The 22,831-nt window shown below is 37.0% G+C and overlaps 1 protein-coding gene across 3 annotated transcripts in view; it reads right to left on the reverse strand.

The window, feature by feature from the left end:
• Gpr156 (G protein-coupled receptor 156) overlaps positions 1-22,831 on the reverse strand; it is a 98,585-nt gene that overhangs the window by 64,597 nt on the left and 11,157 nt on the right. For 2 of the 3 annotated variants that reach the window (XM_058583473.1, XM_058583474.1), the window contains 2 exons: positions 5,173-5,627; positions 4,860-4,996 (listed from right to left, as the gene is read on the reverse strand). In XM_058583473.1, the coding sequence (XP_058439456.1) occupies positions 4,860-4,996; positions 5,173-5,268 (233 nt within the window). In that variant the 5' untranslated portion in view covers positions 5,269-5,627. Of the gene's footprint in view, positions 1-4,859; positions 4,997-5,172; positions 5,628-19,012; positions 19,119-22,831 lie in introns of all 3 variants that reach the window. The other variant, XM_046457953.2, reaches the window with a different exon arrangement.

The raw sequence follows: 22,831 nt of genomic DNA on the forward strand, positions 1-22,831 counted from the left end.
AGATCTTATCAGAATTGATGCTGAAATTTGTCAAATGCTTTTTCTGCATGTATTGAGACAACTATATAGTTTTCTTTTTTAGGTGGTAAATATGGTAAAATTATATTGATCAATATTTGGGTGGTAGACAAAATTTGGATTCCTGGAATAAAACTTCATTTGGTCATAATGCATTATCTTTTTAATATTTAGCTATATTTAATTTGTTAGAATTTTGACTCTTCGTTCACAAGGAATATTACCTGTGAGTTTTTTTCCCCCTCCTCATTCTTCTTTTAATGTCACTGTTAGATTTTAATATCAGCATATTGCTATCCTTACAGAATGAGGTAGGAAGTAGGAAGTTCTTCCTCATTTTCATTTTTTTTAGAAGGGTAGGAGTTTAGCTCCTGAATTATTTCAAGAGATTTTTCTGTTATTGCTTTTTAATTTAATTCCATATGATTATTTTTACAGGCACAAGTGTTTGCTGTGTGCCTCTGGCTTAGGGTCTCACACAGAATGCAGTCATAATGGCAGCCATGGCTGAAGTTCTCTTAAGGCTTGACTAGGGGAGAATCTGCTCCACACTTATTCACATTGCTGTTAGCAGGTTTTAGAAGCTCTATTTCCAAGTTCACTGATATGGATATTGGCAATCCCAGGTACTCACAGGCTACAGCCTGGAAACTTAAGTTCCTTGTCATGCGGCCCTCTCCACAGGGAGCTTATCATATGGCGATGAGCGAGTGGAGGTGTGAGAGAGATCCAAGGTGGAAGCCACAATCTTTTGTAACCTACTACCAGAAGTGACATCCCATTAATAAGTAAATCCAGTGCTAAATCTCCACTCAAAGAGATTGTTGTTCATAATATTACCTTATAACCCTTCTAATATCTGTAGAATCTATAGTGATGTCACTTCTCTCATTCCTTATTTGGGTAATTATATCTCCCTCTCTCCTCCTTCCCTCTGTTTCTTTCCCTGCTTAGTTTGGCTAGAGGTGGTTGATGTTATTGGTCTTCACAAACATTCAGCTTTTGGTTTCACTGATTTTGTTTTTAATGTTGTATTCCATTTCATCAATTTCTACTAATCTTTATCATTTCCTTTCTTCTATTTAGTTTAGGACTTATTTGCTCTAATTTTTTTTTTCTTTTTCTATGATGGAAGGTAAGGTCATTGACATGAGGCCTTTCTTCTTTCTAAACTTCAAAGTTTAGTGCTATAAATCTTCCCTATGGTACCCCTTTGAAAGTCACCCAACAAATTTTGATATGTTGCTTTTTCATTTTCATTCAGTCCAAAATACTTCCTAATTTCCTTTTTGGTTTTTTCTTTGACCATGAGTTTTTTTTTTTTAAGTGTTCTACTTAGCTCCTGAATATTTTAAAAATTTCCAGAGATTCTTCTGTTATTGCTTTTTAATTTAATTCCACTGTATTCAGAGAACATACTTCATAGGACTTGAATCCTTTTAAATTTAGTGAAACATTTTCTATGGCCCAGAATATGCTCTATCTTGGTAAATGTTCCATGTGTACTTGAAAAGAAATTTATAGTCTGCTATTGTTGGGTGAAGGCTTGCATAAATGCCAATTAGGTCAAGTTGATTGATAGGATTGTTCAGGTTTCTTATATTTTTACTGATTTTCTGTTGTAGATTACATTTTTAAATTTTTATCAAAAATGCAGGATCTGCAACTGAACTTAAATATTATTGTATTATTTTATTTTGTCAAAAGGGGTTTTTTTCCTCTAGCATATGCATGCCTAAGAAAGTACACACGTATATACACACGTACACACACACATACACACATACATACACACACACAAATTTAGAGATCACAGAACTTAAATGACATTGAATATTGAATTGTGATGCTGCACCTTTGAACAAATTTTATAGCTCAGAAAAGTACTTTTGAAAATGAGTTATTTTATATTTCCTGTCTGACCTTGTAAGTTACTTAATTACAAAATGTATTCTTATTCACAGTGACTCCTATTATTTTATTCTTTATGCCAAATCATGCTTCCACTGCAAAGACAACAGGCAGCAAAATTTTAATAAAAAGAAAGAAATATAGATATTTTTATGTTAATGCTATTTATAGCTGCTTTCTGCTTTAACAGGATATACAAATGCTTGACAAGCCTTGCATTCTGCAAAACTGTGTATAAAAATAATGGGTTAGAAAAAAAATATGATGGGGCTCTAATGCTTGAAACACATTTAACTTTCTAGTGAGTATTAGTAAAATAATAAATGTTCCAATTAAAATATTAGCACTCAGTAAATATCCACAACCATTTACAGCCAGAATGACAGCTGATTTTCATTTTTTTAAAAAATATGTTTTTTAGATGTAGATGGTCACAATATCTTTTTTTATTTATTTATGTGGTGCTGAGGATCAATCCCAATGCCTCACACGTGCTAGGCAAGTACTCTACCACTGAGCTACAACCCCTGCCTTCGATCTCCCCTATCTTCTATAGCCTTCAATCTCAAGTATAGGTCCTAGAGCATTTATTGCCAATAGATAATATTGTCCTTAAAATTAAAAATATGCTCTGATACGTGCTTTCTTCAACATTCAGTTGCAGTTTTTAAATATAAGGCAAATGTCTCTTCTGCTTATTCATCTATACATTCAACTTTATGTGCAGCAAAGACTCAGTTTCTGAGGTCATTAAGCCACCTATTACTTGTACAACAGGAAGGCACTGATATGGTATTCTCAGTGTAGGTCTTCCTCTTTAACTGTGAGAGAGCTTGCCCCTGAGTGCTTTAAACTACTGGTTTGCTGGAAGAAAAATGATATGTGGAATGATGATATCTTTTTCTTATTTGTCAATCAGGTTTAAATTTCATTAATGAAATGTGCTGTAGTTCAAGAGACTGTTACTCTGTTGTTCTAACCTTGAAATGAATGATTTTCCTAGTCACTTTCTTGGTATCACTCAATATTAGGATTTAAATATCCTTATTCTCAAGATTACTGAACACTGTTTACTTAGTACCTATTATGTTCCAGAATCTGTTCTAATTGCTGGAGGAAAAGTGGTGAGCATGACAGATAAGGTCCGTGTATTCACAGGCTTTACATTTTGTAGAGGGATACGGACAAAACAGACAATTCAATCAACACAGTAATATCAGATAGTTACATAAAATAAAACATGGTGATGGTATGTGGAATGAGATGGGCTGGATGGCCATTGGGTAGAGAGGCTCCTTTAGATAAGATGGTGTTATGGTTTGGATGTGAGGTATCCCCCAAAAGCTCATGTGTGAGATAATGCAAGAAGGTTCAGAGAAGAAATGATTGGGTTACCAGAGCCTTCACCCAGACAGCAAATTAATCACCTGATGGAATTAAATGAGTGGTAACTGAAGGCTGGTGGGGTGTGGCTGGAGGAGGTGGAGCATTGGGGGTGTAGATTTGGGGTATATATTGGTATCTGGTGAGTGGAGTCTCTCTCTGCTTTCTGATCATCATGTGAGCTGGTTCCCTCTGACACACTCTTCTGCCACGAGGTTCTGCCCCACTCTTTCCAGATGATGTTCTGCCCCACCTCAAGCCCCAAGGAATGGAGCCGGCCTTCTATGGACTCAGGTCTCTGAAACTGTGAGCCCTCTAATAAACTTTTCTCCCCTAAAATTGTTCTGGTCAGATATTTCAGTCACAGAAGCGAAAAAGCTGACAACAGATGGTCAGAGAAGTTTTCTCTGAAGAAGTGACACTAGAGCCAAGACCTATAAGATGAGGAGGCATGGGCCACAGAAAGATCTGGAGAAGACTGTCAGACACAGGGAACAATAAAGGGACAGAAAGCACAAAGACCTTGAGATGGAAGTAAGCTTAGTGTGTCTGAGAAACAGAATGAAAAGTGGCTGGGGAAGCTTGGAGGTGTATTCCAGTTTGAGTGCCACATGTCACATGCTGAGGCTGACCCAGCCAATCAGGTCAATGTTGCTTAGCAATTCCCTGTCTGTGGTGCCTAAAATGGCAAATGGCATCCCCAAATGCTTGCTAAACAAATACAACCGACAGATCCTCATCTAAGTGCCAAATCTATCATAGGCAATGGAGTACAATATACTTGATCACTACCAGGTGTGAGACTCGAGTGGGACTGGATGAGTTTGGACTCTGGGGAGGGGTTGAATTCTGATTATAGGCTCCAACCAGAAGTCAGCTGGGCAGAGAGAGAGGGCTGAAGCTGGGCTTCAGAAGCAGACTGGAACAGTGGGGCCAGAGGAGGGTATAAGTGTTGAGGTGGGAGAGATGGGGTGGGCCCCAAAGGAAGGAATAAAGAGCAGTAAAGGCAAGAGTCTGTGTGTTCCTTCAGACAAGTCTCCAATTGCTTCTTTTGCCAGGCTTGAAACCAGAGATGCTTACCCTGATGCACCAGTGATGTCCCAGCCCACCAAAACTGTCTAGCAGAACAGCCAGGCGGTAAAACTCCACTGTTCTGTGAAAACCTTAACCCAGATTGATTCCATTGTGAACTCTATACACTTTATACTGTTTTACACATTTTATCTAAAGGGTCTCTGTTTTTCATACAAGTATCTCATTTTCTTTGAAGGACTATCCCTCTTATATGGAGAGAGATTTTTCGTTCTCTTCTTTGGATACTCACTGTAGTAATTGGTACAATACTGGGCGGAGCTTTCTCTGCTCCAGAGGGAATTGTACTACCAGGTACAGTAGTATTTCAGAGGGAACTTCTCATGTGACTCACACAGTGGGAGACAAGCTTTGCTGATACTGGCTGGATGCTTGTGGTGCCAAAATGATGTTAGCACTCTAGGTTTCACAGTTTGGGCCATAGGCGATGAAGAACTAGGCCTGGGGCTGCTTACCTGTTCTTCCTGCAGCGAATTGTGAAGGCAAGGAAGAAGAGTATCAAAAGTAGTCCACCGCTGAGAAAAGTCCAAATAACACCCAAGAGGGCAGGAGACAATGAAGTGACCGTCTTACTGCTATGCTGGGAAGAGGTCTGAAGAGAGAGGAAAGAGAAGCTGTTAAGAATGAAGGATCTTCTGCAGATCAGCACCAACACTGGGAAATACATGTTCTTGCCTCGGCATTTCTCCTCTCTCCTTCCTCCCCCACCTCACTGCCAACAACAACAATAATGTGAGCACCCCTGATGCCCCTTGACTGCTCACTTACAATTGTTGTCCTGCAGAGATCATGAAGGGGTCTCTGATCCAGCTCCTGGCCAGGAAAACTGTCACAAAATTCAGAGCAGTTTATTTCAGGCTCCATGTCACCACATGCCCTCTTGGTGTGTACTTATTCACAGTCTTAGTCATCCACTGGTAAGGGAGGCAGACCTTTGAAACACAAAAGCAACTCCACTCTTTTCTTCAGAAGCCCATTTTGGAGCTGGCTTCTGGCTGAAATCCGGAATAAATAACAAATTCGGATGGAAGCAAAGGCTTACTTCATTAGGCTCCTTCATCAGACATACTCCAACATCAGACATCCTTCAATGGGTCCCCTGCTGCTAGAGTGTACTATGTGTGCCAAGAGTGGGCATCTTGGTAACCGTTAGGTCACAAAAAGTGATGATTCTGGCTCACCACCAGAGGGCGGTCACTGTTCCAAATACATTCACGCAGGGCCTTGAAGAAAGGAAAGCAACTGTGTTAACAAGCACAAACACAAATTTTTAAAATATTTTTTATTTTATCATATGCAATTATATTTTACTGTATAATTATGTACTTATATATTACAAAGGTTAAAGATATAAAGTACTTTTGTATAATTTTAAACCATTATTATAAATAATACTTTAAAAACAAAGATAAAGCACATCTAGCAATTTCTAGGTAAAAAGTTCTGTAGTCTGTCTTCAGATTCCTTTCATGGCCCATTACTGTAAAAACTTTACATTAGATGTGTAAGACACATTGTTTTTCCTTCCCTCCTAGGAAACCTCCTGCTCTTCTAAGATTTTCCCATGTAACTTCTGGTTTAATCTCCGTCTGATCCTCGGTGGTACTGGGCTTGGTGCCCATGCTGTCTCCATACATGATCTGTCACTCTACCTCTTGTTCTCTCAGAGTGTGGAAGAACATTCTATGTCCAGTGAATGGGGGTTTTTGAGAGGTCTTGTTTGCTTGTTTTTGTTTGTTTGTTTGTTGTTTGTTTGTTCATTGGTGCCAGGAATTGAATCTAGTAGTTAAGCACTATTGGGTCACATCCCCAGCCCTTTTTATTTTTTATTTTAAGACAGAGTTTCACCAAGTTGCTTAGGGCCTTGCTAAATTGCTGAGGCTGGCCTTGAACCTGCAATCCTCCTGCCTTGGCCTCCTGAGCCACGGGATTATAGGTATATGCTACCATGCCCAGTTTGTTTGCTTGTTTTTAAAAATATATACTGACAGAGTTTAGGTTGGCTACTCAGGTAATAATAGGAAGAAGAACTTAGAAGTAGAAATTCCTTCTAAATGAGTGGCCGAGGATGGTATCATTTTTCTCAGAAGATGCCTTCAATATAAATAGTGTGATCTAAAAAGAAGCTCAACCTTGAACAGCAAAGGCAGAAAGGCCAAAAGGCTCAAATTAAGACCAGTAGAAAAGCAAACTTTTCTACTAGAAAATAAATCTTTCAGTAGAAAAGCAATCTTTTCTACTAATTTTTAAAGCAACCTATCCCTTAATAGAGAAAATAGATTTGAAATTTGACTGAAGCAATTCAGAGGATGCCACTTCTGCTTTGTGTTTTTGAAACCGCATAGCACCATATTCTTTGATTGTGGAGGAAAATGGGATAAAAATATTAACAACTATTATTTCTATAGTCACTGAGCATAGGACCCGTGTTTAAGCCAGAATAATAGTGACAGGTGTAGAATGCCATCTTAGATTCTGTGTGCTTAGGCATGAACAATATGGCACCAGGTGCTGCCCATCCATTGGCCTCTAATATGTTCCTGAATTATTTACCAGGTTCATTATAATGACATCCCAGGAGAATGAAAATCCACTATCTCTCGACAAGACATTTAAGTTCTTGTGCAGCCTGGAGAGATTACTAAATGCAAAATTAACAATCAAATATAAAAATCTTACTCTTTGTATTCTAATTTAGTTATGACTTTAATTGCTAAAAAGGCACTCTTTTTCTTTTTTTATTTTTTATAGTTAGACATCCCCTATTAAGCCTTCTAGCAGAGAACAATATCACAAACCACAGGAGGGATTACACATTACATTACAAATTAGAAGATATATTTTTTTCTATACTGCCATTTTAATTATACTGGCAAATTAAGTACACTTATCTATGAATCATTATTAAATCCATGCATATTGTATCCTTATATGGAAGAAGTATGTGTTTGTGTATAGGTATTCCTGTATATATAAAACCTCACTTTGTTCTCACTACAGCAGTGTTGTGTGGCATAAACAACACCATTCCTCATTTTCAAATAAATAAATTGAGCAGAGAAGTGGAGACCCTTATTCCAAATCTACAGAGGCAGACTTGTATCTAGTAGTTTGCAATCCAAGGTCTATGCCTTCCCAGCGCACACTGTACACAGGGCAGACACTATAGACTGACCTGGGTTTCTCCAGCTTTAGTTCCCAAGCTGCACTTCTGTGGTGCCCTGGAGTGTGACACACCATGTTGCATCTATACCAGTGACTCTCAACCAGGGCAATTTTGTACCTCCAGGAGACATCTGGCAGTATCTGGAGACATCTGTGGTTGTCAAAATTGGGAGGAGAGTGCTACTGACATCCAGTGGGCAGAGGCCAAGGATGCTGCTAAACATTCGTAGAATGGTCCAAACAACAAAGAATTATCCAGCCCTAGATGCTAACTGCTGAGATGCTAAGGCTGAGAAACGCTGATTGATATTGTCACTCTCAGAAGAGATAATAATCTTGAGCCAAAATCGTCTTTGAGAAACTTTGAGAACATGATGGGGTTGTCTATCTGGACATTAAGTTCTGAGAGATGCAATTCTTATTTGGGATAAATTTATGAGTAATTTTTTTTTAGAAAAATGAAAAAGAAGGTTTACTGCTTTGCTAGCCAAGGAGAAACACAGAAGACTCCTGTCCTGGAGGCTGTGATTCTGCCAGTCAGTAGGAACAGGGGGATTTTAAGAGGGGATTCAAGGCTACATTGCACATGTTCTCTGTTGGAGTTGTAATTCACTTGTTAATTTGGGACATAGTCATTTCTGAGATCTTCTGGTACCATACCCAATGTCTCGATTACTTTGTTCCTATGATGGGTGTATACTCAAGGATACATAAATCTGACTAAAATGGGGAAGGGAGGTAATCCTGTTTCCCCTGAAATTAGGGAGGGGGAGAGATTAGGGAGAGCAGGGAGAGAAGAAAAGAAAGAAACATCCATTTAAAAGTAAGTTGTAGTGGCAGAGCAGCAAGGGTTATATATATTCAAAGCATAAAGTAGACAACTGTTATATTCTCCCACTGTCAATTTCTACATTCCATTTCTATGGAAAAATGGGCAATGACATCTCCAAGCTGCTTTCTGCTGAAAGAAGGTGAAGTTTGGGGAAGTAACCCAAAGTCCTTGTTCTCTATCAGATGTGGCTTGGACAATTAAGGGTATTCAGCATCAGAGAAGTCCAGAGGTCCACAGAAGCAGATGTCAGGTAACTTTGCAAAGCATACATAGGGCAAGGTTCATGCTAAGACAATAATAAACAAGATAGCAAAGCATTACTTTTTTGTAACTAATTAGCACAAAAGCAATTAGCATTTCAGCCAGTCTCTGAAAACCATGAAACAGTTAACTCATAATCATATCAGTGGGAAACAGATCAAGTTTATCAATGTAGGAGGTTAGGAAGATTTGTAGGTCTATGAGATCAGGCTCAAATTAACTCAGGACAAACTTGCAACCTTAGAATTCTTTATGATCATTATTATTGTGCACTTCCACACAAGAACCCTTCCTCTATAGCCTCCAGCTTTACTTACTTTAAGTAGGGCTGACACAAATGTATGTTTAAGTTACATTTTTTTAAAAACACTTTTTTTCCTTTTAAATGTCTATGTAGGACTATGATTAGGCTGTAGTCTACTGCCAGATGTTTAGGACCACGTTGATCAAAACTGACCCTGTTCCTATCTACTTGTAAGAGTCACCCGAGATTCTTCAAAGATCACTCTTAGGGACATGTGTGAAGCCTCTTGGCTCTTTTAGCTTTCCTCTACCAGTGGTGCCATCTGCCAGGAAAGGTCAGGGTCTGGCTGACAATACATGGCTTCTCTTGGAAATATCAGGGACATTTCCTTCTCCAATGACCCTCCTCTTTGCAGAATGTGCACTGGTTGGCTTCCTATTCTTTAGGGTCCTCTATAAATATGTTCCTAATGTCTCCTTGGACAGACTAAATTCATAGGAATAGAATTTTGAAATGTGAGGCCCCCTTTAGCCTATGGGTATCCAGTGAAGGAACTTTATATACAATGATATTAGGCTCTTTCCTGTATGGGGCAGACATGCCATTCCAAATTTGACACACACCGAAGTCTACATACAGGAGCTGGTGAAATAGTGAAGGGCTCAGTCATTAAAAAGAGAGAGTAAATGGTTTCACAAAGTGTGTGTGATTGGGAAAGTGTGTGGGGAATAATCAGAATCAGAGTTAGGGAGTAAAGGTGAGACATCAGACCATAACATAGATATAGAATCCAAGGCTCAAGGAGAAAGATCTGTCAGCCTCCTTCTAAAGCAACCTTCCCCCTACTTCTCTACACAAAAAGCCTCTAGGGTGAACATTCTACAGACAGTAGCAGATCCAAGCCCATAGATAGTAGTACTTGCAATTTATTTCATGGAAAATTATAGATTCCCTCCCAGTGATTAGCATTAGAAAAGTAGATGCTGCATCATCTACACTGTTTCAAATGCAAGATGGTAGTTTACAAGTTCACAGCTCTCAACAGCCCCATATCTTTCCACAAAATCCCCTCAATTCTTCTACACATTACTTCTGACCATTGAAAAATGAATCATACTACCACTATCTTTAACGAGTTGTTTTGCTGTTGGTAGGACTTCTGCTTATGAAGAATTAACTGCTAAATGAATTGCTTTCCTCCTATAAACAACTTTAAAAAATAGGCAAAACATATGAAACAACTCTTTTCAGGCACTGGACAATAGAGATGATAGGACTATGGTTTCCAACTAATGCTGCCTGAAGTCAGTTTCTGGGCTATAGCACATGGAGGGAAAACCAAATGAAAGTAGTAAAGTCTTGTTGATTTGAGTTTGGGAATGCTGGGATGACTAGAATTTGGGGGGCAGTGTAATAGAAAAGAGGAAGTTGAGTTCTTTGATTATTCTCAGGCTTTTAAAATGCATTATTAGGGCAGATCCAAATGGCCTCTAAGGTTAACCCTGCTGGGTTAATTTAGTTCTACTACGAAGGCATGACTTTTTGAGGATTCTTCTAAAGTACTATACATTATGGTGTCTCTCTATTCTGGCTCCTAGGTATATGGAGGATTCTCAGTTCCAGGGATTGCTCAGCTACTGCCCACCAGTGGTGATTTCTTTACCTTTATGTAGTTTTCCTCAGTCATGCTAAGACCAATACTCAGAAAAAAAGTGAGGCTTCCCTGCAGATTTCCAAAATATGGCTGGGAATGTGGCTCAGTGGTTGAGTGCCCCTGAGTTCAATCCCCACTACCAAAATAAAAATAAAAAATAAATGATCAAATTTTTTCACAATTGATTGAGAGTATAAACCTATATAGACTCTAAGTTCAACAAGCCCCAATCAGAAAAAACTAAACAAACAAACAAAGCCAAAAACAGAAAAACAAGGCATATCATAATAAAATTGCTAAAAATCAGTGATGAAGATAAAATTTTTAGGAGTGCCCAGATTATGTTCAGAGGAACACTGTTAAGGCTTACAACAGATTTTTCATGAAAAACTATGCAAACCAGAAGGGAATGGAATGATCTTTAAAGTGCTGCTGTACCTCCAAAAGGCTATCCAGAATACAATACCCACTGAAAATGTCTTTCAGAAATGAAGGTAAAATTCAGAAATGATTATTAAGTAAATGTTTAGATATTTTTCAATAGAGCAATGAAATTCTGTGATTAGATAAAGTTTGTACAATAAAAAGTTAAAAAATTCAATCTCCCAATTATTAACTGAGTTAACTTTATAATACACTTGATCCTTCCAAACATATTTGATTGATGGGGAACAAAAGAAGACAAAATGTGGGCATTTTCAGACAATATCTGAGAGTCACAAACTACAAAAAATGTTAGAGGAAAATTTTCAGGCAGAAGTAAAATGACAACAGATGCAAATATGAATGAATGCAAAATAATTAAAAGTTCTGGAAATGGTAAATGTTAAGTAAATGTAAAACAACTGTTTTTGCTCTTTTATAAAACTAGCTCATAAGCATGTACCTATTGGGAAAATATACATATATTGAATTTCCTTTACATCCCTATCATTTATATCCTTTCACTGGTTTATAGTCTCATTGTCAGTTGAGTTTGAGCCTGCATTACTAACAATAAAACTGAATCCTGACAGAGTTCTGGGGTAGAAAGTGATGAGATGAATGTATAAGGGAATCATGTATGTATATTAATGCAGAACTCCATGGTTACACATTCCCTTTATTGCCACTAGTATTCACCCAATGAATTTTTTAAAGCACCAACAGAATCTGTTCCTGGCAACTGGAATGTAGTGTTGAACAAAATTAAGACTGTTACTTTTCTAGAATGTGTGTTACAATGTGGGATTCAATCATCCATGGGCACAATATATAAATAAATGAAATAATTTGTTTAAACGTATTGAGACAATGAAGGAAAAGATAAAGCAAGAAAAGAGCATTTGAGAATGCTAGAGGAGATACAAAAGGATATTAAGTGAGGTTTTCATATTTGACCTCAAAAATTAAAATATTATAGGCTGATTCTATAAGGAAAATTGTATCGCCTTCCACAGCAATCTGTCTTGCTATTGCAGGGAACAAGAATGGCAATGATAACAAAGAGTAACTCTAGGGCTGGGGATGTGGCTCAGTGGTAGAGAGCTTGCCTAACATGCGTGAGGCCCTGGTTCAATCTCCAACACCACCCCCAAATTAAAAAAAAAAAAAAAAGCAACCATACTCAAATGACAATTATTGGCTAAGTCAACCAAATTTTGGGAGGATTTGTTTTTTTTTTCCCTTACTTCAGCAATTTCTGATAGCCTGCCTTCATGGACTATTTAGGGTTCTCTCTTTATATCCAGTTTCACCTTCAACAAAGCCTTCCTTTGCACATCCTCACCTGAAATTTCCCTCTTTAACCCATCACATATCAAATATGATATTCATATTTCAGTGATCCCAAAGAGTTCTCCTTTGTTGTCTTGGTGTGCAGTTATGTTTAGAATTTTTTTTAGATTCTTAGATATCCTTAAAACTCAGCAAAGTATAGGGAAGAGAATAATAAGCACTCAAAATTAATCATTAATACCCTGGCAGGCATTCCAGGCCACCCACTCCCACTTACTGCCCTGTCTCCATCCCTGAAAAAGATCACTCTTTTGCTTTTTTTAAAAAATAATTTTTATTTGTCAATGGATATTTATTTATTTATTTATATGCAGTGTTGAGGATTGCCAGGCAAGCACTCTTTTGCTCCAGACCCTCATTCGCTTTTTAAAATATAAATGATTTGATTTTTAAAGAGTGAAAAATACTTTATTTTTTAAAAAATGCGATATCTATACAGTGCTATGATTTCTAAGATATGTTAATAAAATGACACAAAAAAGTAAGATGCAGCAAAATGTTCATAGTATGCTACCTATTGTGTAAAAGAGGAGATGTGATACACACAAGCCATCAACTTGTTTTCAAAAATAAATAATGGAAGGATAAGAGCATTGCCCCTAAGGGGAGTAAAATAACAAGAGGGAGGACACAGGGAGGCAAAATAGACTTCTCAATGTTTGTAGTTTTGACTCTGAAGTTAACAAAATATTTTACATAATTTAAAGACAAAATTAAATCAAAAAGAAGAGAAGCAGTTCTTAAAGTCAAAATGAGAAATTAATTAGCCTATTTGTATATAAAGTTGATAGCATAAACACATAGAGAAGAATTATTTTAAGAAACAGCAATTTTATCAAATGTTCTAAGAGCAAAAAAAAAAAAAATCCACAGAGAAGTCTTAAACTACATTTGGTAAGTATTTTCTGCTGTTTTATGTACATACACACACATTTATACACATATATGTATCTATTAGAGAAAAGCAAATAAATAATTATGTTGATGTCATTGGGAAACAATACTTCAAAGTAAGAGAAAAGAGTTATACATAAAAAATTATTTGAGGGGGGCTGGGGTTGTGGCTCAGTAGTAGAGCATTTGCCTAACAAATGTGAGGCACTGGGATCTATCCTCAGCACCACATAAAAATAAATAAACAAAATAAAGTTATTGTGTTCATCTACAACTAAAAAAGTAAGTTGAGTAAAAGCCTTTAAAACTTTTATTTAAATATTAAATATCAATATGGACTTAAGATTTATATTTCTCTAAGATATTAATATTTCTCAATCTGTTCACTGAATCTTGAAAGTAATGACAACCCAGAAACAATGAACATTCCAACCTGCCCAGATTGTGTTCTTTTTTTTTAATATTTATTTTTTTAGTTGTAGTTGGACACAATACCTTTACTTTACTTATTCATTTTTATGTGGTGCTGAGGATCGAACGAACCCAGGGTCCCACACATGAGAGGCTAGCGCTCTACCACTGAGCCACAACCCCAGCCCCCAGATTGTGTTCTTTAAGACCGCTTTTCACTAAAAAAAAAAAAAATCAATTTTCAAAACAGCCACTTTGAGTTATGAGCAGATACACACAAGATGAGTCTGGAGTATTTTGTCACTAGGTAAAAAAAAGGCATCAGAAACTGCAGAATCACATCAAAAGGATACAGGAGTCCATTTAATTGGTTCCCACTGGCCAACAATAGGATAGTTTGAGCATCAAAAAAAAATTACTGCAAGGCACTGAAACATACATACGAAGTAAGCACTCACTAAATGCTTATTTTGAATTTAGCATTGTAGGAATTAATAGGATATTGTTAAGAGTGGAGGCTACAGTATTAACTTAGTGATTCCTTCATGAGAACTCATGGTATAAATTTTTCTTCTTCTCAAATACACAGGTATCCAAATACATTTTTATGTTAGGAATAGTATTATATTTTCCCTCCCCAACCCCCTCCTCAGAATAAAATATGTGGCTCACTTATAAAAGCTGCACAATCTTAGGTATCTCAGGCTCATTTTATTATCCTATGACTATTTTTTCTTTTGTCCTGATTTACTTACCTGTCTTTCATCCCACTTCTCTCTTTTTCTTTTGGAGATTGAATCCAGGGCCTTGTACATGCTAGGCAAGTGCTCTATCATGGAGCTATACCCCTGGCCCTTTTCATTTCATTTTGAGACAGAGTTTTATTAAGTTGCCCAGGCTGGTCTTGAACTTGCAATCCTTCAGCCTCTTTCTTTGGAGTAGCTGGGATTATAGACAGGAGTCACCATGCCCAGCTGCACTGAATGTTTAATACTAAAAACAGAAGAAGGGACAATTGGAGTAATAGGGATTTTTATGCCCAGTGGGAACAAATAGATATATTATTTGATTTTTTTTGGTACCGGGGTTGAACCCAGGGGTGCTTAACCACTTAGCCACATCCCCAGCCATTTTTTATACTTTATTTTGAGACAGGGTCTCGCTGAGTTGCTTAGGGCCTTACTAAGTTGCTGAGCCCGGCTTTGAACTCAAGATCCTCTTGCCTCAGGCTCCTAAGCTGCTGGAATCACAGGCACAGGCGTGCACCACCGTGCCCAGCTAGATATATTATTTGAAATCTCTCAATCTTAGGTTACTCTTAAAAGAGGTAATACAAACCTACATGCAAATTTATGCTAAAATGCATACATTCAAACCAACAATGATGGTATTCAACTAGATGTTTAATATATTTTCTCTGGCACCAGTAATTTCTAAAATTGTAGTTATTAGCACATATTGATTATAAATTAAAGAATTCCCTAAGACATGCATATATCCTGCTTTGATCTTATCTACACTCCCTCTACCCTCACCTGCCCTCCTTTGTCTCCGTCTCCCCATAACCTCCTTCCCCTATTCAATTCCTCTTCTATTTTCAGGTCATTTACCTCATCCAATTTCTTCATATAAGAGAAAATATGCCATACTTGGCTTATTTTGTTTAACATGATGTAGTCCCATTCCATCCATTTTCCTGAAAATGACATGATTTCATTTTTTATCACTGAATAATACTCCTCTGTGTATATAAATCATATTTTCTTTATAGATTCATCTGTTGATGGGCACTGGATGATTCCATGTCTTACCTATTGCGAATAGTTCTGCAATAAACATGGATAGGCATGCAGCATACGCTGACTTAATTTCTTTCAGATATGTACACACAAATGGTATGGCTGGATCATATGGTAGTTCTATTTTTGGCATTTCAGGGGCCCCAGGGCCAATTCACCCCCACCCCACTCCAGTGCTTTACTTCATATATTCTAGAATCACCTAACATAATAAGAACTACTATCATATAGTAGTTCTATTTCTGTTCTTAATATTTGAGGAACCTCCATACTGTTTTCCATAGTGGTTGTACTAACTTACATTCCATCATCAGTGTATAAGGGTCCCTTTTTCTCCAAATTCTTATTCCGGCACCAATATTTTCTGAAATATTAGGACTTAATTCACTATGTTAGTGTTGGCAGCAATTACATGGTTAACTATAAATAGTGGGGAATATAAAAATGCATTTTAATTGCATTTGAATGCATTGTGTTATATTTCTGTAATGGATTTATAAAAATCCTGAATATTGGTCAATCATGCTAATAGTAAATTTCATTTCCGTTCCCTGATCATACACATAGCTTCTCATGGGGACAGCCAGTAAGTGTGAGTAGGGTAGAGGGGGTTTAAACTTCCCCCCAAAATCTGCCACAGAATCTGCCACACAGATTCTCAACACAGAACATAGCCCACAGATGCAAACGCTTTCTAAGAAGAAATGAGCATGAAATGATGCTGGGAAAGTGTTGCATATATAAGAACAAAAAGTTCGTTCAGGGAAAGTAAATGAAGAAGCACAGAATATTGGAGCTAGAGGTGATTTTGGACATCACAAAGAGATTTTAGATATCACAAAGTCCAATCTCTTCATTTTGCTGGTGAAGAAACTGAGTCCCACAGAGGTTAAGGGAGAGACTCAGAGTCACATGATTGCAGGAACAGAGTCCAGATCTTCCAAGTTTAGTGTTCTTTTTACACTATTTTAAAGGACCTTTAAAGGAGAAGATGCATGTTTGGGATAGCAGGGTTTAGAGGTCAGTACTTGGGGATGGGAAGATGGAAACTGTGTGTGTGTGTGTGTTGTGTGTGTGTGTGTTTTGTGTGTGTGTGTGTGTGTGTGTTTAGAGGGTAGCTGGGTCAGGGTGGTAACCAGAAGGAAGGAAAGTGGGTCTTGGACCAATGGGGGCCACTGAAGCAGGCAGGTGAGAGGGGTAACAATTCTAGGACTGTGTTTAGAAGTTTGTGGAGCAGGCCCCAAAGGAGAAGATACACAGTGGACAATAAAACAAAATTTCTTAGGAACATATAAATGTTGTAACTTGTATGTTTTTCCCCAACAATATAAAGTGAACTGAATTAATTTGTTCCTCAAAAACTCAAATTTAACCAGGCACACCTGTAATCACAGCTCCTTGGGAGGCTGAGAAAGGAGGATGGCAAGCTCATGGTCAGCCTGGGAAACTCAGTGAGACCCTGTCTCAAAATAAAATAAAAAGGGGTGGAGGTATAGCTCAGTGGTAAAGAACCCCAGGGCTCAATCTCCAGTACCACAAAACCAAGACAACAAAACAAAAACAAACAAAACCCCACCTCAGATTGCCTCGTCAAAGAGGGTAACATGGGCTGGGGCTGTAGCTCAGTGGTAGGTGCTTGCCTCGAACATGTGCGGCACTGGGTTTGATCCCCAGCACCACATACAAATAAATAAACAAAATAAAGACACTGTGTCCATATATAACTAAAAAAATATTTAAAAAAAAGAAAGAGGGGAACATAACAGTTCTACACATACTTTCCTGATGTCTGAATAGTTATCCCAAGGGGCTGGGGATATAGCTCAGTCGGTAGAGCGCTTGCCTCATATGAACCAGGACCCTGGAACAGGGTTTGTACAGGGAATTCTGACTGAGGAAGAAGCAAGGGAGGTGAGATGGCTGCTCCCAACACACACCCTTCTTGAGGGATTTTACAAGCTGCAGGGAGTCACTGTGTGGCCCCAGGCAGGCGGGTGAGGGGAGTGGATCTGATTCACTCTTTCAGTCTGCTATGGTCTCAGAGAAAGCTTGGGGACTCTGGGGCTTAGGGACTCCTCCTTCCCAGCTCACAGCGATCTTGTCGCAATCTGGAGGATGTTTTTGCTCCACACTATAGAATGCTACACTCAACCTTTTAGTTTCACTCCACTTGTAACTTTTCTTTTGCTAAATCTTGACTTATCCCTTTGCTCTACAGTTATTTAACTGGATGCATATAAAAATAACTGATACATACTGAATTGTCAATAAATAGTTTCTCTCATTCTCACAATTTACAGGGCTCATTTACACAGGAGATTTGGAACATATAACCAAAGTTATTCCTAACATAATATCAAGTTCTGAATAATTAATGTTTCTTCTAACATAAAGTATAACCATCTTTATGTTGCATTTAAAATCAGGTTTTGTAAGAATAACAAATCATAGATTATTTATTAATCCAAAAAAAAACATTGATTGATAACTGTTAACTGGTAATAATAGAGTTAACAGCCAAGATTATAGCCAGCAACAAGTTGGCATGGTCTTGCTCTAGCACCTGGCATGAGGCCTCATGCATAGTAGGTGATAAATATGTTTTGTTGACATGACCCAGATGTTAAGTAAAAATTATATATTATAAAGTTCTAGGAACAATCCTCAAGACTAACTGAATGCTACTCTAACCTAGGAGAAGCAGGAAAGTTGACTCATGAGGGTAAAGTAAGGGCTGGAACATTTCCCTGTCTACTTGTGGGTACATCTCCTGCTTTCAGAGACTTGCCCTGATGCATTTTTCTGACTCTCTGATAGAAACTGGCACAACCACATAAACTGGGCCATGAGTCCCTACTGCCTTATATTTGCATCCCAGGGACTTGTTAATATTCTACACTATTCCAGGGCGCTAGGTTTGAGAATTGAAAAAAAAAAAAAAGAAAAGCAGCACCATAGACAAACCACCACTAACTTTTCAGATTTACCTAAAAGCACTTAGGTACTATTATGCAAATTGTACATGCATGATTTCCATAAAAACCAGTCACAAATGTCAATTAGTGCTCATTAATATGCAATAAAATTCTCATTTGAAAACTATTAAGAGCCAAGAATGAATTCCACTTGGCTGCCCTCTTTTAATGAGAACTACTGTGAAGTACCCTATGCTATTTCTCATCAGCCCAACAAATCAAGTGTCCTAACAAATCAAGCTACAGGCAACAATAGGACCAGAGAGAAGGATCACTTGAAGGTTTCAAAGGCTAGTTATGGACAGCTCAAGTTTTCCACTACTGTAGCTGAGATCCTACTCTGCTGGGTGCACAGAACATAGGAGGAGTGAATTCATTAAGTTACTTTGTGAATTGAGCTGGGTGATACTGAGCATTCAGTTATGTTTATGATGGTGCCACAGAGCTGGAAAAAAATAAGACTTCATTCCTAAAGGTCTATCTGTTCATGAGACTGAATGTGCTACCCCACCTTGAGAGCTGGGAACCATGCCCTTAGAATTACTGGTGTTCACCCCTGAATAGTCTTCTGGTCAGAATTTTTACAAGTGAACTCACATGCTGGGTCTCTAAATTCCAGTTTCAGCAGGACATTGGATTTCTCTAAACCGTTGTTCAGTGTTGCTGTGCAACCCAAGACGCCTGCGTGACAGTGGTTTGGGCCCTTTGAAGAGAAAGAGGTGGAAAATATAGACTATCAACATTAGACTGTCATTTTGAGGCACTTCCTTTACAAAGTGTTCTAGCCTGGACGCAGGGTGGAGAACAGAATTTCCTAAGTAGTCTAATGCAGTGATTATCAAACTTCAGTGCACATTAAAATCAGCTAAAGAACTACTTTAAAAATACTTATTGTTGGTCCCCACTTTCAGAGTTTGTGTCCAGTGGGTCTGGACTGGAGCCTGAGAATTTACATTTCTAACAAATCCTGGAGGGCTGCAACTGCTGCTGGTCTGGGATCCATACCATGAGAAACTCAGTCCAGCATAAGAAATAGAGAGATTTCATTGAAGTTTGAATCACACAGACCCTTGGAATAATACTCCAGGCTACTTTGATGAGGGTCATGCACACATATGTAGATTAAGTGAGTTGAATAATTCTCTAGAAATTAAATTCAAGGAAGTACTGTTGCGAAATTAGATATTTAGAACAGCACTTAATTCTCTGTTCTTGAAGCCATGAGTCTTAATTTTTTTTGGTCAAAAGATACTGATGAAATGTACGGACTCTCTCCTGAAAAAGTCTACAAAACACAACATTGCACATACAAGATGAGCAGGGACCACAGGCCATCCACCAATCCCATCACCCCAAGTGAAGAGCCTCATTTCAAACTACAATTCAGCTGAAACCAGGGATAAAATATTTTTAAATTAACATTTTCTTTATAGTATTCTCATAAATGTGAATATTTCTTTGTGGCTACCCACAAATAAAGCATGATGCACTGAGATGACAAAGGCTGTGACAAACTTTCACCAATCAAACAATTTAGTAATAATTTGGAATATGTTTATAATTTAGTCTCTCAATATGTCTTTTAATTGAAGTAATCTATTTATACTTAAGATAATTATGTGTTTAAAATGTGTTTAAAATCTATTATATGACTATTTGTGTTATTAGTGCAATCCATTCTATTTTCCTGTCTTGTAATTTTTTACCATTCAGTTTTCCATTGATTAGCTTTTAAAAACACGAGGTATAAATGACATAAACTGCACACATTTAAAGTGTTAATTTTATAAGTTTTGACACATACACACACCTTTGTGAAATCATTCTTTCCTTCAAAACAATGACCAGGTACTAATTCTCCAATAATATTCTTTATTTTTTAAAAGTTATTTTGGCTATTCTTGGTACTAGACATTTTCATACCAATTTTTCAGGTAATCAATTCCTATAATAAGGCAATTTGGAATTCTCCTGGACTGCATTGAATCTGTAGATTAAAATTTACTTGAGGTTTTTGACCCATGAACGAGATATATCTGCTCAATTACTTAGGTCTTCTTTAATATTTCTCAGAATTTTTTTTTTTTGCTTTTAATGTATAGGTTTTGTACATTTTTGTTAGATTTATCTCTGTTTTGTATATTTTACTTTCAATGTTATCCTTTTTTTTCTTCAATACAAAATTGTTCAACATTTGCAATCGAGACATACAATTGATGTATGTTATTGATACTGTATTTTGAAACCAAGTTAAATTCACTTAATTAGCTCTAGTAACTCTTTTGTAGATTTGGTTGAATATTCTATAAAGTCAGGTCTATATTGGAAAAATAAAAGCAGTTTTATTACTTCCTTTCCTGACATCTTCCATTTCTTTTTCTTAATCTTATGTGGTAACTAGGATCTCCAGGACTATGTTGAACAGAAATGTAGGAGTGAATATCCATGTCTTATTCCTGATGTTAGGGAGGAAAGTATCGAGTCTTTTACCATTAAATATGAGGTTGGGGACAGATTCTGCACAGATTTCCTAGTTCATTGAGACTTTGTGTCTAATAGATCAGCCTTTCACATTCTCTAATACTCCTTGAATGAACTTTAGTAGTTTGTGTCTTTCAAGAAAATTTTCCATTTCCTCAAAGTAGATGAAATTATTGGAATAAATAATAATTATTTATTTATAAATAAATAATTCCAATAAATAATTATTGGAATAAAGCATTTATGATGTTCTCTTATCCTTAAATATCTGTAGAATTTGTAGTAATGTCACTTCTCTCATTCCTGATATTGGCAAATTATATATGCTCTCTTTTTTCCTGATCAGTCTTTCTATAGGTTTATCAATTTTATTGATTTGTTCCAATGAGCCAGAATTTGCCCTCCTTGATTTTCTCTATTTCATAAATCTATTTTATTTATTTTTGCTCTGACATTTATTATTATCTTTCTTCTTCTTACTTTGAATCTCACTGCATTTAATTACTTAAAATGAAAACTGAACATATTAAAGACTTTTCTGTAATGTTGTAAATTTCCACCTAAGTACTGCTTTTAATATACAATTTTTCACTTTCATTCAGTCCAAACTGATTTCTCATTTCCCTTTTGATTTCTTCTTTGATGCATGAGTTATTGTGAAGAATGTCATTACCAAATATTTGAGGAATTCTGTTATTGATTCAATTCCATTGTGGTTAAGAACATATTTTGCATGACTTGAATCTTTTTAAATTTATCAAGTCTTGTTTGATGGTCCAGAATATGGTCTACCTTAATAAATGTTCCATGTGTTCTTGAAAGGAATGTGTGTTTTCCTATTGTTGTGTGTAGTGTCCTATAAAGATCAACAAAGTCAGGTTGATTCATTGTTATCTTATATATCCTTAATTAAGTTGGTATTGTTATCTTATATATCCTTAATTATTTCTGTCTTCTTTTTATCAATTACTGAGAGGAAACTAATAAAATTCTGGGCTATGCTTACAGATTTTTCTATTCTTGAAGTTCTATCAATGTCTACTTTGCATATTTTGAGGTTTTATTATTAGAAGCATAAATGTTTACTATTGTTATATCTTCTTGATGAAATAACTTTTTTATTTTTTAAAGTGATTTTCCCTGGTAATATTCTTTGCTCTGCAATATACTTTATCTGGTGCTAATACTGCTACCTCAAATAACTCGAAATATTCTTGAGCTTTGTCCTAAGAATCTGCATTGGGAATAACTTGGTCCTCTCAAATTATTTTTCTTTTTTGATTCGTTAGACAGGATCAGAGCATTGCTTAATCAGGGTTCAGTATTTCCCACTTCTAAGGAAGGGCCTTTTCTAGCTGGTGGAAACAGGTGTTATTCCTAGTACTGTGTGAGCAAGAGTATTGCTCCTTTTAATCCTTCTGCGTGGTCCTTTCTCCATCCCGAGGTGATTTTTCTCACAAGCATATGCCGATCAGTAGCTAGTTTTAAACTTGAGTTGTGTCCTGTGAAAATCTCTGGAATTTTCTCTGTTGTTTTCTCTTCTCCATTACTCTGTCCTGTGAATTCTAGTGGCCCTGGTCTCTCTAGACTTGAAGCTCTGTTTTCTCAGCTCAGAGAATCTGAGTTCTCCCTCTTGTATCATCTTCTGGAAATTGTATTTTGGTATGCCTATTTTTGTTTTGTTTTGTTTCACTGAAAATCATAAACCGTGTATGAAAAATATAGAGGGTCCAGACCATTTTCTCTTCTCCAAGAATATGGAGAACGCTTCTGCTAGAGTATCAAAATAAAAACCGATTACCTTTATCTAAGCAGTGACTGAGCTGATTGGGAATTGGATTTCAGTGTTGTATAAAACTAGGTCTATTTTTGTTTTCCCCTAACTACTTAGGCATAATCCTTCAGGATATTTTTCAGGCCCCTCCATTCTGGAAG

The sequence above is a fragment of the Marmota monax genome, unplaced genomic scaffold, assembly GCF_021218885.2.
Source record: "Marmota monax isolate L192 unplaced genomic scaffold, Marmota_monax_Labrador192_F-V1.1 WCK01_AAM20220418_F8-fsc00052, whole genome shotgun sequence".
Classification (NCBI taxonomy): Eukaryota; Metazoa; Chordata; class Mammalia; order Rodentia; family Sciuridae; genus Marmota; species Marmota monax.